The following is a 16,728-nucleotide window of genomic DNA, read 5'->3' on the forward strand; positions in this document are numbered from 1 at the left end:
CTCGGCTCCTGCCACCTCCTAGGAAAGCCCTCTGACCTTCCCTCCCTCCATGGGGACTGGAACTAGAACTGGTCAACCCTGAGCCCGGAGACAAGAGAGGACTCACGACAAACCAGCAACTTGGGGAGGGCCGAGGCTGGGCTGAAACAGGCTGTTGGGAGCCGGCTTCACGGGGTCGGAGAGCCCCCGAGGACCCTGGGGTGCTGAGACATGGCAGTCAGGCTGTGTAGACCCACCTGGGATGTGGGCAGGGAGGCTGGGCTGTAGCAACCAGAGCAAGCCAGGGAGTCAGGGGTGAGGCCGGGAGTGGAGCGGTGGGGATGGGCTTAGCCAAGGCTCCCCAGCCTGGGGATCCCCCAGCGTCTGCCTCCATAAGAATAAGTCTCGGGGTAGCTGAGGGCACCATTCCTGCCTATCTTGCCCCTCAACACAGCCAGCCTCAGCTAGGATGCTGGATGTGCTATATCAGACCCCCCCAGCATTTCCTGGGGACCAGTTAATCAAATCGAGGTCTCCCCATCTGGAAATCCACCTAAGTCCCCAGGGAAGAGTCCACTCTCTGCCCTCTGAACCCCAAGGCTCAGGTGGGCCCTGTGGACTCTCAGGTAGGCCTCCAGGGGGCGCCAGAGTCAATCCCAATGTTAGACGTTGCCTTTCTCTCACTTTGTGGCCTAAAAAAGGACAGCCCTGCACGTCAGAGCTTGGAGACCCTAGGCTGAGAGGAGTGGGGAACAGGGGTGGGTGTGAGGAAGACAGGGACAGGCTTGCATGCTGGGGGGCCCAGGGATCACCCCTTCACCTGCTTCTCACACCTTGGCCTTTGGGGTGTCTGCTGGGTCTGTGTATTGTCAAGGCCACTGGGATGAACGCTACCACGTTGCCAGAATCATCCTCGGGGCAAGATCAGGACCTCAGGCTGCCCAAGACTTGGAGGCATCCTAAGTCTCCCCGGGTCCCGGTGTCCACATGCACCACCTTCGAGCCCGGGGCTTTGGTGAGGCCACCCACCCACTTACCTTCTGTTTCAGCTTTTGCTCCATGAGGATCTGGTCATTTCTGCCCCACCATGGGGCAGCCAGAGCCTCGAGTCCATCCGCAGGGTGGAGGCAGCCACAATGGTCTCGCCCCATGCAGGGCATCTACCCAGGTTGTTGGCCTCCTCACAGCCCCCCACACTGACCTGTCCCCTCAATGTCATCTCTGGCATCCCATGCTCAGCAGCCCCCACCCCACATCCTGCACGCCTGCTGTGTCCTGTGCTGCCTCTGAACCTGTCCTGGTGTCCTGGAGGATCTCCAGCTGGAAGCACTGCAGTTACCCCCAGATTCTTGGGGAATCCGGGGCAGAAGGGGCTCACTGACTCAAAAAGGTCACAGATCAGGACTCGAAATCTGCACTGGAGACGTGGCAGCCTTGGCCGAGCCTGACAGGCCTCCCCGCTCCCTCTCCCAAGCTCCACTTTGTAAGCCCAGCACAGCCAGCCAGCCAGGACCCACGTCTCTGCCACTCACCAGCAGCGTGGCCTTGGGGAGTCCCTAACCTCTCTGAACCTCAGCTTCCACATCTGTAAAATGGAGATGACACAGAGGACCTTCCACCTCAGGCTGTTGTGAAGAGCAAAGGAATAAATGCACATAAAGCTACAGCCATGTTTCTTTACAGGGCACAGTGTCTTCCTGGCTGGGGGCTCTGGGGTGAGGGGCAGGGCTGCAAGGTCAGCAGAGTGTGGAGTAGGGGCAGGCTGACTGGAGGCCAAGGGCACAAGGCCAAGCAACACCTTCTGCCCAGTGACGGGGCCTCTCCTGTGGCAGTTGGACACCCCGAGGGGTGGACTGAGGGGTGGATGAGTGTGACCCATTCAGGCCCTGCTCCTTCCCCTGGGCGCCACGCAGCCTCCCCGAGCTTCCCCATCTGTAAAATGAGGGGAGATGTGCTTGCCCCCCTGGGCAGCCTGGGGCATAAAGAGGGACTGCCTCAGAGGCCGGTCAGCCTGGCATCCTAACCAGAAGGGAGCGAGGCCCAGAAAGGGGGGAGATGGCAAAAAAGAGGGCATGACACCAGCCACTGAAGGAGACAACAGTTAGTGGCTGATGTCGGGCCCAATGGCCCCATGTTTTTAGTGACAGATGAGACACCACTTCCGGGAACGTGCCCTTCATTCATTTCCCACACAGTCATGAGTCCCAGTCTGCTGGAGGGACAAGCCCTGCCTGACCACAAGGCAGAGTCTGGGGAGTCAACACGGTAAAATCCTGGGAGGGGCCGGGAGCTGGAACAGCAGGGCCAGATCCAGTCTGGGGAGGCGGCTCAGGGAGGGCTTCGTGGAGGAGGGGACACAACACCCACCAGGGTGGGCCATGATTTATGGCGACCCAGGAAGTTCTCCCGGTATAATGACATGTGGGAAACAGAAAATGTCATAAAATACAAAGTAGAACGTTTTGATGTGGGGACAGTGGACGGAAGGACGGAGCTGAACCCTCAAAGCAATCAAGGTGTCAGGCAGTCAGGCGCGGTTTGGGAGGTTTCTGCGGGTGATTCACCTGCCCCCACGCTCGCTGCCCGCCTACCCCTGGTTCCAAGACTTAGGAAAGAAAGAAGAAGAAAAACACTGAGACCCGGCGCGCGGCCCAGCCTGGCGCCCCGCGGGGGTCGCGAGGATGCTGGGGACCCAGATTCCGGCGTCCAGGGCCAGAGGGCCCCGCTGCCTCCCACAGCCTCGCATCCCGACCCGGGCCGCTCCTACCTGCGCGGCCGCCGGGCGGTGCTGGGGCCTCGGGCTCCGGCCGCATTGTCGCCGCAGCGCCAGCCCCGCCCCGCCTGCCCCGCCCGCCCCGCCGCAGCCCTGGCGGCTCCAGAGCGGAGGTCCGCGCCGAGCGCAGGTGAGCCCGCGGGTCCGGGCCGACTCGTCGGGGATTGGGGGCCTCACCGGGGAGGGGGCAGGCCAGGCAGAGCGCCCTCGCTCTCCTGACGTGCCGCCCGCTCGCCGCCTCGGGGCCCCGCTGCGTGCGGATCCCCTTCCTGGGCTGCCGGTCCGGTGGGGGGACCCGGCCCGAGGGAGCGGGAAGGCAGCTGGAAGGACTTCCCAGGGAGACGGGCTGCATATGCAAAGCAGGAGGTTTGCCTCTAGCCCCGTGGGGGAGGAGGTGCGGGCCACAGCCCCCCCCCACCCCAAACTTGAGGGCCGGCTGTGGAGCTCAGATGCTGTCCCAGGAAACTGGAAGCCACTGGGGGCCGAGCTGAGCAGGAGCCCCTCGGGTGGGTGTGGGAAGGGCCCACGGGATCCCTGGTGAAGCGTGGGACCCGGAGGAGTGGGGAGCCTGCACCAGAAGGGGCCCTAGGGCTGGTCCCGGGGGACAGGATGCAGGCTCCTCTAGGTGGTCAGCACTCGGGGACTGTTACAACTTTTTGCATTAGGCAGTTTGTGGACAAGGGACAGCACTCTGCCAAAACTTGGGGTGCCCTCTCGCCATGCCCCTGGCGAGGACCTTTGCCTTGGGTTGGGGCGTCTGGGCCTGCAGGAGGTAGGAGGGCTACACGCCAGCCTGGCACACAGTAGACCTGGAGAAGTTTCCGTGCCCAGCAAATCTCTTTCCACGCCCAAGGCCCTGGAAGGTCTGAACACCTGGGCACCTGGGAAGGGAGGGAACAGCCTCGACAGGCACCTGGTGGCAAGTTGAGGTCCCACCTTTTCTGGGATCTGTGGCCCAGTAGGTGAGGCCTGAGGCCAGGCAGGAAGGGGGTGGGCAGGGCTGAGCCAGAGGGAAAGCCAGGATCTGTGGAGGGGTCTTGTGCCCAGGTAGGGGGCAGGTGGGCTGGTGGTGGCCCAGTTTTACGGACCTGCCTTGGCAATGAGTGGGGGAAAGAGCATGGGTATACCCAGGTGGCCTTCAGGTGCCACTGCCTCCTCACCTGTGACGGCCCTCTAGGGCAGGCGAGACCGGGTGCTGGGCAGTAGACAGTCCCTCCCCAACCTTTTCATCTGGTTCTCAGCCCCCTTGCTCTTAAGCACCCACCCAGGGCCCTTGCTGGGATCTGGGCAAAACCGAGTGGGCCTCATCCACTTAAACTCCAGGAAAAACTTCTGGGGGAAGCCGCAGGGATAACAGTGGGGTGGACTGTGGGGAGGTCAGTGTAAACAAGGCAGCTACACCTTTGTCCTGGGCCTTCCAAAGTCCAGTCTGTAAGCTGCATGTTAAGGAAGGCTCACGCTGTGGCCTTGAGGGCTCCTTGGCTGCAGGGACCTCTTTGTTGATGGGGTGACCCCTCCCCCAGCCCCATGGCTTGCAGGGTGATACAGGGGCTTCTGGGTCCCTGTCCGTCTTGGAAGTAACTAAGGTGGGAGGGAGGTGGGACACCACCTGGTTGCCTCTACCTGCTGCTTGATCTTGGCAATCCCTTGGCCCCTCAGTTTCTCCATCTACTGTTGGGTATGACCTCAACATCAGGGGCTTTGGGGAAGAGCAGGGGAGGGGGTGGGAGCCAGAGCTGTGTGCCTGGCCTCACTTTCCTCCAACCCCACCAGGCCCAGGCTGGCCGCCCACTTCTGTTCACATGGAGCTGGGTTTCCCTGGGGACCAATGGACTGGCCCAGCCCCGCCCCCATCCCCTCCTGGCCACAGCTCACACTGGGGGGAGGGGTGGAGGCTGGGCCGCCTCCTGGACCCCTGCCCCCTTGCCCTGCCTTCCAGGGCCGGGCAGCCTCGGTCCGCTGTTGGGCTGGGAGCAAGAAGCAGTGGCTGCCCTTGGAGAGGTGGGTATCCAGGGCTGCCCACCAGGGTGGGAGCAGGGGGGAGAACTAAATGTTGCCCCATTGAGGAGGGAGAAACCCCGAGTACCAGGAAGGCTCTGGTCTGCCAAGGTGACCTGGGTCTGACCCCAGGCATGGTGGCCTCCCTGGAGAATGGAGGGTCCCAGGGCTCCAGGCTGCAGGATTTTGAGGGGGCAGCAGAAATCGGGGAGGATTTCCTGGGCCTGAAATGTGGCTAAGGTTGGGGCAGAGGGGCCCAGGCAAAGGGGGAGGAGAGTGAGGGTGCTGAGCCTGGGGGCCTGGAAGGGAGGTGCCGTCCATGGTGCCAGGTGCCATTCCTCTGGGACCCGGCTCCCCTACGCATGAGGGTTCCCAGCTCCAACGCAGCCTCTTTGAGAAGCGCCCCCACTCGTGTCTCTCTGTGTCTCTACCCACAGCCCTCATCAAAGCCCTGGTCCCCATAGATGCTCCTGTCTCCCTGCAGGCAGCTCCAGCTGGGATGGCAGCTCCAGCATCTCTAAGGGCCTCGGGGGGTCCAGCCCCTCAGGGGGCACCCTAGGCCTTCCACAGCCAGCCGCCTGTGTACCTGCCCCCCACCCATCTGCGGGCCACTCACCATGGGTGGCTGCTTCTCCAAGCCCAAGCCAGGTACCTCCTCTCTTCTCACCCTCTCCCTTCCCCCTCCCTCTGTCGCTCACTCCCTCCCTCCCTCTTCCTGCCACCTTCCTCCTGCCCCTCCCCCTGCCTCCGAAGTAGGTCAGGCTGGGCTGCAGCCGAATGTTAACGCTGTGGGCAGGAGTGGGGGGGCTGGAGCCCTCTTTATTTGGGGCTTAGGGTGCTGGTGGTGGGAATAACAGTGGAATCTTTCTCGGAAAGGGGAGGGGAGGGTTCCTCCTGCTGCTGGGTCGGAGAGAGGAGCATCTCCCTCAGCGCTGGGGAAGGGGGCTCCGGGGACATCCTCAGCAACTGCATGACCAAGGGCATGCAAGATACCCCTCTGAGCCTCACCTCCTCCCCCTAAAAAATAAGCCTGACCTCTCAAAATTGCTATGAGGTGGAGTGGACATGTCCTAGCCCTTTTCACCTCTTCTGACCCCATGTGACCTTGGGCCGCCTCCTGGGCCTCTCTGGACACACTTCCCCATTTGTAGAGGAAATCCCCACCCTGGCTGGCCCAAGCAGTCCCAGCCCAGGGCTGGGGGGCGGGCAGGGTGCTGGGGGATGCCTAGGTCTGCTCTCCACGGAGACCCTTGTGTGCTGGCTCTCCCTCCAGTCCCCACTTTCCCTCTTCCCTCCTCACAACACCCGGAAGGCAGGGGTGTGCAGGCCTGACCCAGATGAAGAAACCAAGGCTGAGAGAGGCCTCTGTAGTGCACCCAGGGATCACCGGCCAGCTCGCCCCAGCTCCCCTTACCTGATACCCATCAGCTCCATTACCTTGGAGCCCATGAGCCTTTTCTCCTTTTCCTGGGTCTGAGGGAGAACTTGCAGGCAAGAGGAGACCTGCGATGCCCTGCCAGGCAGAGGGACCCACCTGCGCCTGCCCCATGACTCCCATGCTGCGGACACCCAGCCCTCGGGCAAATGATGTCCCTTGTCTTGACCCCAACTCTCTCCCGTCAGAAGCAGACAGGAGGATGCTGGCTGCCCCATATCAGGCTCCTGTAGGACTGCAGAGCTGACAGGAGGCCCTGGCAGAAGATGCCACCTGTAGGTTTCTTTAAAGGACCCCAAAGGGCTGGTCTACCTCAGACCCCAAGCCCCAGGACCCCCGGCCCCAGGACCCCTGGTATAGGGCTGGTCACTCCTACCACACCAGGGACAGTGCTAAGAATTTGGGCTCTTGAGCCCAAATCCAGCCCTGCCTGTTCCTGGCTATTTGGCCTTGGGCAGGTGACTTCACCTCTCTGAGCCTCTGTGTACTCACATGTGAAATGGGACTAATAGTTGTGCCCCTGTGCAGGCTAGTGTGCTTGGCATGGGCCTGGCACGTAGGAGGCACTTACAGGGTGTTATTCCCTCTCTGGGGGGCTGGGCTTCCTGTGGGCTGTGGCAGGAGGGCAGGAGCTTGGGCCCCCGGTGCCCATGGTGGCAGGTCTGGGGTGAGGCTTGGGGAATATCAGGGTGTGGGAGTGAGAGCGTTCTGGCCATGACAGTTCAGTGAGGGTCAGGAGGGGCCACAGGGAGACCAGAACGAGCAGAAGAGGCTTCTGCAAATTCCTCACTTTCCACCTCACTGGCTCCTGTGGCTCAGAGCATGTTAGAACAGTCTTCCTGAGCTGCCTCTGTGTGCCCTGTGCTTCAGGGGCCCCATGTTCCTCAGGAAGTGTTCCAGGCCAGTCCTTTGTAAGCTCAGAACTAGGAGGTAGTGCAGGTCTCTTGGCATCTGGTCACCTGCCTTTTATTAGGCCACTGGTGCTACCTAAAGGCTTTCCCTCTTTGTCACGGCAGCCAGGAGGCTCGGAGCTAACCAATAAAACACAGCTACCCAACTTCACCTATTGAGCATCTACTCTGAGTTACATTTATTATTTCCTTCAGTATCCACTGCCCCAGAAGAGGTAGGCACTGTTCTCTCCATTTTATAATGAAGGCATCTGCCGAAAGGGTCTAAGGGATCCACCGCAGCTCCTGAGGCTCCTGACCTGACGTCTTCCCCCGTTAGACTACACCAGCGAGCACCTCAGGGCCTTCTGGAAGGAGGTAGAGGATGAAAACAGCCTGGCTTGGCTGTCCTCTGGGCCCCTGCCAGGCTGCTCCTGTGAGCTGTCTCTCTAATTCTCCTGAAAACATTCTAACACCATTACATAAAGCGTGGAAAATGAAGGAAAAAACCCACCCCACCCATAACCCCCCACCTGACACAACAGCCTCAGCGTGATGTGTTCCTGGGCCCTTCCTGCCCAGCTGGAATCAGGGAGCCACCTTCAGCCCTGTCTCTTGCATGCCTGAGCCTTAGGGGAGGCGGCGGTGGGGGGAGGGGGGCTAGGACAGGAAGGATGAGGGGCCAGACCAGGCTGGGGGAGAGGATGGGCAGGCGTGAGCCCAGCCCAAGCCGGGAAGGGCAGGACAGCAGCCCAGGCCAAGGGAACTGCAGGGGCTAAGGCCCGGAGCTGTGAGCCGGGTTCTTTGTTTCTAGAGGGTCAGGTCTGTGGGGGAGGCGCCTGGAGGCTCAGGGGCCTCGGGAGTTGGGAGGGGGCCTCCTGCCCAGGCCTCGGCCCTGGCCCACGCTGTGCCCCCGGCTCAGCTTCCACGCTCCTTGCAGCAGCAGCCCAGGAGGCCGGATTATCACTGCTAAAAATTCTGTTTATTGTTCCCTTCTAATTAGAAAAATACCCCAGGCACACGGTAGGGAATTTGGAAAATGCGGAGAAGTATAAAGAAGAAAATGATAATCTCACTAACTCCCCCCAGAGGAGGCCCCACTGGTGAGGGCGGCGCTGTGCCCTCTGCATGCACCACCCAGTTGGGGTTCACCCCCAAGGCCCCTGCACCCAGCGCCTGGCAAATAATGAAGGATTCTCAAACCGGCGAGAGCAGCTATCTAAAGTTGCAATTATGGTGCATACACTTTTTTTTTTTAATTTTGAAAAAATTTCAAATCTCTGGAACCCTCGATTCCCCCGTTACCCAGATTCACAGGCCATGCACTGGGCTGCGTCCAGCTTTGGACACACTGTTTCTCAGGCCCCAAACGTGCCCCTGAGTCCTCAGGGATGACGCAGTCCTCTATGGGGGCCACTCCCTCAAGGTCAGCAAGGCTCCAGCACTGAGTTCTCACCTCCACATGGATTCCTGGAGAAAGGGTCGCTTCAGGGTTGAGTAAGCTTTGTTGTGCCCCCTCACTAATTCTGTTAGGGGAAAAGAGAACACGCAGAAATCAATTTAAGCTCGTCCAGGGCCTCCCTCACCCCCCACCCCCCCGCACCCTGGCTCTGCCTTTTGCTGGTGGTGCAGATGGCTTTCTGGAGGCCCGGGGAGAACGCGCACTCAGAGCTCATGGGGTGGGCCGGGCTGGGGGCTCACCGCCATCCCCCCTGCCCACCCACAGTGGAGCTCAAGATCGAGGTGGTGCTGCCCGAGAAGGACCGGGGCAAGGAGGAGCTGTCTGCCGGCGGGAAGGGCAGCCCCCGGGCCTACCAGGGCAACGGCACAGCCCGCCATTTCCATGCAGAGGAACGCCTGCCCGCCCCCCACCCCTACCCTGGTGCCCAGGACTGCCTGGAGGCTGCTGTCTGCCACATCAAAGACCTGGAGAACGGCCAGTGGGTGCTGGGCCTGGGAGGGGGTGGGAGGCTGAGGTGGGAAGACAGCTGGGAGGCCTGGAAGGGACCCATGACTGGCTCCATCGGGGCCACCACCTCTGTGGCTCCTGCTGGTCTGGGGCTGCTCTCCGACCTCTGACCTCTGAGGGCAGGCCCTCCCCTCCCAGGATGCGGGAAGTGGAGCTGGGCTGGGGGAAGGTGTTGCTGGTGAAAGACAACGGGGAGTTCCATGCCCTGGGCCACAAATGTCCGCACTATGGTGCGCCCCTGGTGAAAGGTGAGCTGTCGGTGCCCACGGGGGCAGGGCGGGACCTCCCCGACAGGGACTTGGCGGCTCCCCCATCACAAGGGAGGCTCAGCCCCCGCTCCACTAGGCCCCAGGCCCCCGTCTATTAGTGGGGTGTCCTGGGCTGTGGGGAAGGGCCAGTGGTGCTGGATACAGGGGTCCTTGGAGAGGAGCTCTTGCTGGTGGCCCAGCCCAGCACTGCCCCCTCCCAGGAGTGCTGTCCCGTGGACGGGTGCGCTGCCCCTGGCATGGCGCCTGCTTCAACATCAGCACTGGAGACCTGGAGGACTTCCCTGGCCTGGACAGTCTGCACAAGTTCCAGGTGGGGCCAGGCATGCAATGGGGTGGGAGCCTGGGGGTGCAGGGGCTGGAGCACCCCAAAGCCCAGCCCTGAGCAACACAGCCCTTGCAGGTGAAGATTGAGAAGGAGAAGGTGTACGTCCGGGCCAGCAAGCAGGTGAGGGGGGAGCTTGGGGCTCAGGCAAAAGAGAGAGGTGAGAAGGGCCTCTGGGCCCAGAAAACAGCATGTTCATGGGCCCTGTGGTGGGAGGGAGCCTAGCGGGTGTGGCTGGGGAGCAGAGTGAAGGGCTGTGTGGTGGGGATGAGGTGGCACTGGAGCAGCAGGACCTGGCCTGCTGGGATGGGCACAGGGAGCCCGGCAATGACCCCAGCTTCCAGCTGCCCCCAACTCGCTGGCCACCCCCAGGCCCTGCAGCTACAGCGAAGGACCAAGGTGATGGCCACGTGCATCTCTCCAAGCGCTGGCCACAGCAGCAGCACCAACGTGCTCATCGTGGGCGCAGGTTGGTGGTGGGTTGTGAGGGGCAGGGTGGGGTGGGGGAGAGGAGGCTCCTGACCCACTGTCCCCTCCGCTCAGGCGCAGCTGGCCTGGTGTGTGCAGAGACGCTGCGGCAGGAGGGCTTCTCAGACAGGATCGTCCTGTGCACTCTGGACCGGCACCTTCCCTACGACCGGCCCAAGCTTAGCAAGGTGGGTGAGCGTGAGCGGGGCCAGGCAGGGCCAGAGCCATGTCCCACTGGGCACAGTTAGGTCCACTGGGACCCTTGCTTGCCGCCCCTTGGGGGTCTGGCCAGCTGCCCTCTCTGTTCATGCCAGGCCCATCTGCAGTGCCCCTGAAAGATCTGGTTTGTCGAGCTCTGTCCTGTAGCTCCTGTGTGACCGAGGCTGCCAGCCCCCAAGACCCCGAGGCCCTGGTCCTCGGTTATAAAATGGGTCAGTGGCCACCTGGTCACTGGCCAGGTGGGGCCGGGCCTGCAGAGGGGTGGGAGCCTGGGGGTGCAGGGTCCTGTCTCAAGCCGGCGTCTCCTGCAGTCTCTGGATGCACAGCTGGAGCAGCTGGCCCTGAGGCCCAAGGAGTTCTTCCGAGCCCAAGGCATCGAGGTGCTCACTGAGGCCCAGGTATGGACAATGCTGGGGAACAGGCCTGGGGAAGGCTTCATGGGCACCGTGAAGGGCGTGAGGCCCCAGGAAGTATGGGTGTGCTCTGCCCTCCTGGCCCTGCTGCCCAGGCACCAGGCCTAGGGGGTCATGGGCCCCAGTGTGTGGGGCCACGGACCGTCTGCTCAGGGCTGGGACTTGGGAGCATTAGGAGGGCTTTGAGGGGGAGGTGGTGCCTGAAACTTAAAGGGTCAGGAGAGGTTGCCAGGAAAGGGAGGAAGGTTCATCCAGGTGGCAGAGCCTCGCAGAGGGCCTCGTGGGCGCTGGGCGTGGGGCGGGACCCGGAGGCCTCGCTCTGCCCGGCGGGGTCACAGGTGGTCACGGTGGACGTGAGGAACAAGAAGGCCGTGTTCAAGGATGGCTTCAAGCTGGAGTACAGCAAGCTGCTGCTGGCACCCGGGAGCAGGTGGGAGGGGTCCCCACGCCCCTGCCGGTATGCGGAGGGCTCGGGGTGCCGGGAGCCCCGCCCCGACTCTTGCCGTGTCTCAGCCCTAAGACCCTGAGCTGCAAAGGCAAAGACGTGGAGAATGTGTTCACCATCCGGACGCCAGAAGACGCCAACCGCGTGGTGAGGTTGGCCCGGGGCCGCAACGCTGTGGTCGTGGGAGCCGGCTTCCTGGGTGAGCAGCTGGGGGTGCGGGCTGGGCCTGGGGCAGCAATGGCCCTGGGAAGTGCAGGGTGCGAGCCCTCCCCGCCTGGCCCCAGGGATGGAGGTGGCCGCCTACCTGACTGAGAAGGCCCACTCAGTGTCCGTGGTGGAGCTGGAGGAGACGCCCTTCAGGAGGTTTCTGGGGGAGCGCGTTGGTCGTGCCCTCATGAAGGTGAGACCCCACTCAGAACCCACCGCCCCGGCACCTGCCCTGCCCCCGCCTGGCTCTCACCCCTGCCTACCCATCAATCTACATGGCAGATGTTTGAGAGCAACCGGGTCAAGTTCTACATGCAGACGGAGGTGTCGGAGCTGCGGGCCCAGGAGGGAAAGGTGGGCCCTTCTCCACCCCCCGCCGCTTTCTGTCCCTTTCCCTGTGCCCGGGAGCTGCTCACTCCTGCTTTCTGCAGCTGAAGGAGGTCGTGCTGAAGAGCAGCAAGGTCTTGCGGGCTGACGTCTGCGTGGTGGGCATTGGTGAGTGGGGGGCAGGCGGTGGCAGTGAGCATAGTCACCCGCACACGCTCGACAGTGAACTTGGGCCAGTCCCTTCTCCTCCCCCAGCCTGTTTGCACTTCTGTAAAATGGGGACCACAACCGTACCCCCTTGGCAGGGTTGTTGGGGGGTGATGGTACCAGCTTAGCCTGGCCTGGCATGGAGGACGCTCCCAATGACCCCTGTCCAGTAGCCCTGCGCAGCCGCAGGACACAGAAAAGCCTCTAATTAGTCCCTGCTCCAGCTGAGGTGCCAGTCCGGGGAGGGACAAAGCTGGGAGGTGGCAGCATGGGCTGGGGAGGCTCGGCATGCCAACCCCCACCAGGGGCTTCATGGAGAGCTTCTCGGAGGAGGATACACCTGAGGCCTGATGAGAAGCCCCGAGGTCTGTGGGGCTCCAGGCAGCGAAGACAGGACATGAAGGCACAGGGTGTGCCACCTGCTGGGTGATCGGTCTGGGCTGGACTGTGGGAGTGAAGGGCGTGGTGGTGCAGAGCAGTGAGGCAGGAGGAGGGAGAGGCCGGGGAGTGGACACAGTGGCCCCTGTCTTGCCAGGTGCAGTGCCTGCCACGGGCTTCCTGAGGCAGAGCGGCATAGGTCTGGATTCCCGAGGCTTCATCCCTGTCAACAAGGTGGGGCTGGGTGGGGAGGGCGGGCAGTGTGCTGGGGCCGGAGGTGGTGGGAGGTCCCGCTCAGGGCGCCAGTCCTACCTACGAGTCCCGGTCCCCTCCCCACAGATGATGCAGACCAATGTCCCGGGCGTGTTTGCAGCTGGCGACGCTGTGACCTTCCCCCTGGCCTGGAGGAACAATCGGAAAGTGAACATCCCACACTGGCAGATGGCTCATGCCCAGGGTACCACCAGCCCTGCAGCAGCTTGGGGTGGGAGGCTGTCCCAGAGTCTCAGCCTCCCCAGGCCCACCCCCTCAGTTGCTGGCCTTGGGTCCTGCTCACTGGGTCAGCCATTCAAGGCTCTGTGGCAGCCTGTCCAGCCAGCCCCATGCAGGTGGTCAAGGCGGCTCACAGAGACCTCCCATCTCAGACCTCCGTCCAGTGCCCTCTTGACATCCCATTTCACCAGCCACAGTGCCCCACCTCGCTGGTCCCTCCACCAGCCAGCCTCTCCTTTCCTTTTGTCCTCAGAGACACATGTTCTGCAGAATTCCTCACCAACCTGTGCAGTCACCCAGGGAGGGAGAGAGGGGTTTAGTAGAACCCGGGCCAGCTCCCCACTCTCCCCTTTGGGCCACTTGATTGGCTCTGTGAACCCAGCTGCCTCGTGCAGGCCCCTGGGATGTGGCCGTCTGGGCCTGGAAACCTGGGCTCAGTGGGGACCTGCTGTGCTCTCTGAGGAACAACCTTCCCCCTCCCCTTGGGCGGTCCCTGTGCACACCTGGTCTGGGCCTCTCAGCCGCAGGTACAGCCAGTTAGCTGCCTCGGAGAGAGGACGGCCAGACCCCCTGCACCCTCCTCCCTTCTCTCGGCCTTCACGTTATCTGAGCATCTGTGCCTGAAACCCCACTCCTGGTACCAATTTCTGCTCGGGTCCAAGGTCTAAAGTTGGTGCTAGGTTTGAAGGAACCAAAAGCTACTCATCAGCTGAGTATAATTAAGGTTTAACTGGGAGGGTCCAAGGACTGTCACAGACCTCCAAATACAGGGGTCCAGTGGGGCCTTGTCCAAACTGGGGAGCCACCCACCCTATTCTGTCTTGGGCTCTGAGTGAGGCTGTCATCCCTTCTTCCCTGGACACTGGTGCCCCATTCGCCCGCCTCCCTCCTCAGATCTGACCTGTCCGGTTAGTTGCCTGTGTCACATCTGAAATGGTCCCGGGAAGCCAAGCCCTTCCAGACCCAGTCCAGGCACTTCATCTTAGTGGCCAGCTTTGGGCCTGGTGTCCCTCTCTGCACGCATTATCTGCGAGCAGCGGTGGACAGTGGGTTGGGCAGTGATTTACCTCTGGGGTGGGGGGAATAGCCCCACCTGTCAGGCGTCCCCAGAGAGCCGGGGCAGGCAGTGGAGGGGTGGTGAGGGCTCGGGGCGGGGCTCTCACGACCCCGGGACCCTCAGGACGCGTGGCGGCCCAGAACATGCTGGCGCAGGAGGCGGAGATCAGCACGGTACCCTACCTATGGACCGCCATGTTCAGCAAGAGCCTGCGCTACGCGGGTAACAACGGGCCCCGGACGCGGGCAGGGCCCAGGTGTGGCAGAGTGAGGAGGCGGGGCTTGGACGTCAGGGCGGGGCTAGAAGCATCCAGGGGGCGGGGCCATGACGGCCGCAGGTGGAAGCAGGGAACTCCCTGCGGGCGGGGCCAGGACCCCCCTAAAAGGACCGCAGGGGCGGGGCCTGGGGTCCAGGGCAGAGTTGGAAGGGCACTGGGCGCGGACCCCGTGAAGCCCAGTCCCTTCCTCCCGGCCCGCAGGGTACGGAGAAGGCTTCGACGACGTCATTATCCAGGGGGATCTGGACGAGCTGAAGTTCGTGGCTTTTTACACCAAGTGAGAGCAACGGGGTGGGGCGGGGGCGGGAAGCAGCGGGTACTCAGTCGGGAAGGGGGCTCGTCCCGGAGAAGCTCTGCTCCGGAGGAGGGGGCTTCCCTGGATGGTGGGCCGAGTGGCACGGGAGGCAGCTAGGCAGGGGCCGGCCAGGAAAGGGGAGGAGGTGGGGACAGTTCTTGGAGGGGGGTGTTGACACCCTACTTTTACACCGAGGAAAGTGACACAGGTAGAGAGTGGGGATCTCAGAACAGGTTCCCGCCCTGAACCCCACTGGGCAGGAAGGCTGGAGCCTCTATGGGGTCCTGCAGGAGCAGAAGCCATGCTGGGAGCTCAGGACATTCCTGAGCGAGAGCCTCCCTGGGCCTCAGCTGGACTCGGGTCTCCAAGGACAGGGGCTGCTGCTGGGCAGTCCTCAGGCTCGGCCACCTCTCCCTGCAGAGGCGACGAGGTGATCTCCGTGGCCAGCATGAACTACGATCCCATCGTGTCTAAGGTGGCGGAGGTGCTGGCCTCCGGCCGCACCATCCGGAAGCGGGAGGTGGAGTGAGTGTGGGCACTGGGTGCCTTGGGGAGGGGGGAGAAGTCCCCCGAGGTGCTGGTTCTAGCTGCCCCCACAGTCCTCCAGTGTTCTCCCCAGCCCCGCCCCCCATCAATCAGCCTGAGGCTCCCAGGGCTATGGTGTGGTGTGGGGCAAGGGTTGTGATTTGGGAGAGGGCTGGTTATTTGTGCTCTTGGTGGGTAGAAGGGAAAGAGGCTGTGTCCAGGGCAGGACCAGTGCTGCGGGGAAGGGTTAAGACCCACTGCTTGGGCAATCACTGAGCCCGGGACACCCCACTGCACATGGTTGAACACAACCATGGGGAAATGCAGCTAGTGTTGCCCCTGGGGACATCCTGACAGAGTTGTGGGGTGTTGTTCAGGGTCTGAAGAACACCGGACACCAGCCATTACCCTCATCCTGGCATGGTGCCACTGGGAGTCACCCTGTGGACTCAGTGGCCTACAGAACCCCCACCACCACCACCAAGGGCTGAGGAAAGCCTGGAGGCCACAGGATGGGGGCGGGGGGGCTCAGACTGGAAACGGAGAACCAAGGGGGGACAGGAATGACTCTCTCCCCGGCCTTCTCTGTCTCTTCCTCTTGCCTTCGCAAAGGCTGTTTGTGCTGCACAGCAAGTACGTGTGTTCTCTCCTTCTTCCGAGCCTTTCCCACCTCAGCCCAGAGCCTACGCCTGGTGGTCTCCCCGCTCTGCCCAAGTGCACATCCCTGCTGGGCACCAGGGCCTCGCACAGCTCCCTGCTGTCTTCAAGGGCTAGCTGCTCTTGGTGTCCAGAGGGGAACCTGCTCCCTTCTACCCTCACTCCTCCTCCCTCATTCCTGCAGGACTGGCGACATGTCCTGGCTCACAGGGAAAGGATCCTGAGCTTGCACGCAGCGGACTTGGGCAAGCATGTTGGGTCATCAGGGACAGAGGCCAAGCCTGGGGGGCAGGTGCCAACCTCCAGTTCCCCAGGAGCCCCCAGGGCAGAACCTGAGCCCTCTCAGTGCTTGCCTTCGGCTGCCTGGCTCACCTCCCAAGAGGCCTCAGCGGCCTCCAGGAGATGCTCAGCCCTCAAGACGTCCAGTGCCACTGATGGCTGGCAGTGGAGGCAGGACAGACCCTGCCTCTTCTTCCTCTATTGGGACTGGTCCCCTGTAGGACCCTGCAACATATTAGACATTATCTTAAAATTAAAACTCACACATTTGCAGATCTGTGTGACTTCCACTGTAATTGGGCAAACTCTCATGAGGGTGAAAGATGATGAGACAGGCACGACCACAGACCACAGAACGCTCAGTGTCACACCAAGGAAGTTCGGTCTGTGAGCGCCCAGAGGAGGGAGCAACCCCTTTGCTGCCCCCGGGGTTAGGGAAGGCTCCTCAGACCAATGTCTTGGATCTGGATTTTGAAGGAAGGGCACTCCAGTTAGAGGGGACAGCACATGCAAAGGTTTTGAGGTAGGAAGTGCTTCTTCAGAGGTCAGAGGCAGCTCGGGTTTGGCAGTTTGGCGGCGTTGGCCCAATCAGTACTGAGGAGCAGGTCCCAAGACAGACCCACGCTTCTCATGGCAGCCTGAGCTTCCTGAATGCCCATTTCGCAGGTGAAGTAGCTGAGGCTCTGCTAGAGTAGGACTGAGAATCCAGAGCCTCTGCGCCACGCTGCCTCACAGCCAAAAGGAACGCCGAGGGGAGACGCGGGGACCGGGTCGGGGACACAGCAGGAAGGGGATGGTGGGGCGGCCTGCGGAGGCCAATGCGAGGCCGGAACCCTCCGTCCGGGAT

General features: G+C 62.3%; 1 protein-coding gene and 1 long non-coding RNA gene across 8 annotated transcripts; one reads left to right on the forward strand and one right to left on the reverse strand.

Moving 5' to 3' along the window:
* The first annotated feature begins 2,840 nt into the window (after positions 1–2,840).
* Positions 2,841–16,716, forward strand: AIFM3 (AIF family member 3). 7 transcript variants are annotated; one of them, XM_073790409.1, is made up of 21 exons: positions 4,607–4,753; positions 5,235–5,398; positions 8,802–9,015; positions 9,183–9,292; positions 9,514–9,623; positions 9,714–9,758; positions 10,008–10,104; positions 10,179–10,291; positions 10,634–10,720; positions 11,074–11,165; positions 11,249–11,379; positions 11,465–11,580; positions 11,670–11,741; positions 11,819–11,882; positions 12,457–12,533; positions 12,639–12,756; positions 13,972–14,070; positions 14,327–14,402; positions 14,841–14,945; positions 15,558–15,578; positions 15,787–15,961. In XM_073790409.1, the coding sequence occupies exons 2-21, from the start codon at positions 5,368–5,370 to the stop codon at positions 15,824–15,826; spliced, it is 1,818 nt and encodes a 605-aa protein (XP_073646510.1). In that variant the 5' UTR covers positions 4,607–4,753; positions 5,235–5,367; the 3' UTR covers positions 15,827–15,961. The 7 variants fall into 7 exon arrangements, 4 of the variants coding, with proteins under 4 accessions (XP_073646509.1, XP_073646510.1, XP_033693279.2 ...); XR_004521510.2 differs by lacking the exon at positions 15,558–15,578 and having other exon boundaries at positions 4,605–4,753; positions 12,639–12,783; positions 13,972–14,104; positions 15,787–15,925; XM_033837388.2 differs by lacking the exon at positions 15,558–15,578 and having other exon boundaries at positions 4,622–4,753; positions 12,639–12,783.
* On the reverse strand, positions 9,008–13,133 carry LOC117307664 (uncharacterized). Its single transcript, XR_004521512.2, has 3 exons — positions 12,997–13,133; positions 11,485–12,700; positions 9,008–11,263 (listed from the first exon to the last, which is right to left on the reverse strand). It is a non-coding gene; the product is annotated as an uncharacterized lncRNA (long non-coding RNA).
* Positions 16,717–16,728: the final 12 nt, after the last annotated feature.

Source organism: Tursiops truncatus, chromosome 13 (genome assembly GCF_011762595.2).
Source record: "Tursiops truncatus isolate mTurTru1 chromosome 13, mTurTru1.mat.Y, whole genome shotgun sequence".
NCBI lineage: Eukaryota > Metazoa > Chordata > Mammalia > Artiodactyla > Delphinidae > Tursiops > Tursiops truncatus.

What these genes read in the sequence shown, in the direction of transcription:
- AIFM3 (XM_073790408.1), top strand. Translation starts at nt 5,368, where the DNA reads ATGGGTGGCTGCTTCTCCAAGCCCAAGCCAG. An exon ending in TGGTGCGCCCCTGGTGAAAG is followed by an intron (nt 9,293 to 9,513) that starts GTGAGCTGTCGG and finishes GCCCCCTCCCAG; the next exon opens with GAGTGCTGTCCCGTGGACGG. An exon ending in TTGGTCGTGCCCTCATGAAG is followed by an intron (nt 11,581 to 11,669) that starts GTGAGACCCCAC and finishes TCTACATGGCAG; the next exon opens with ATGTTTGAGAGCAACCGGGT.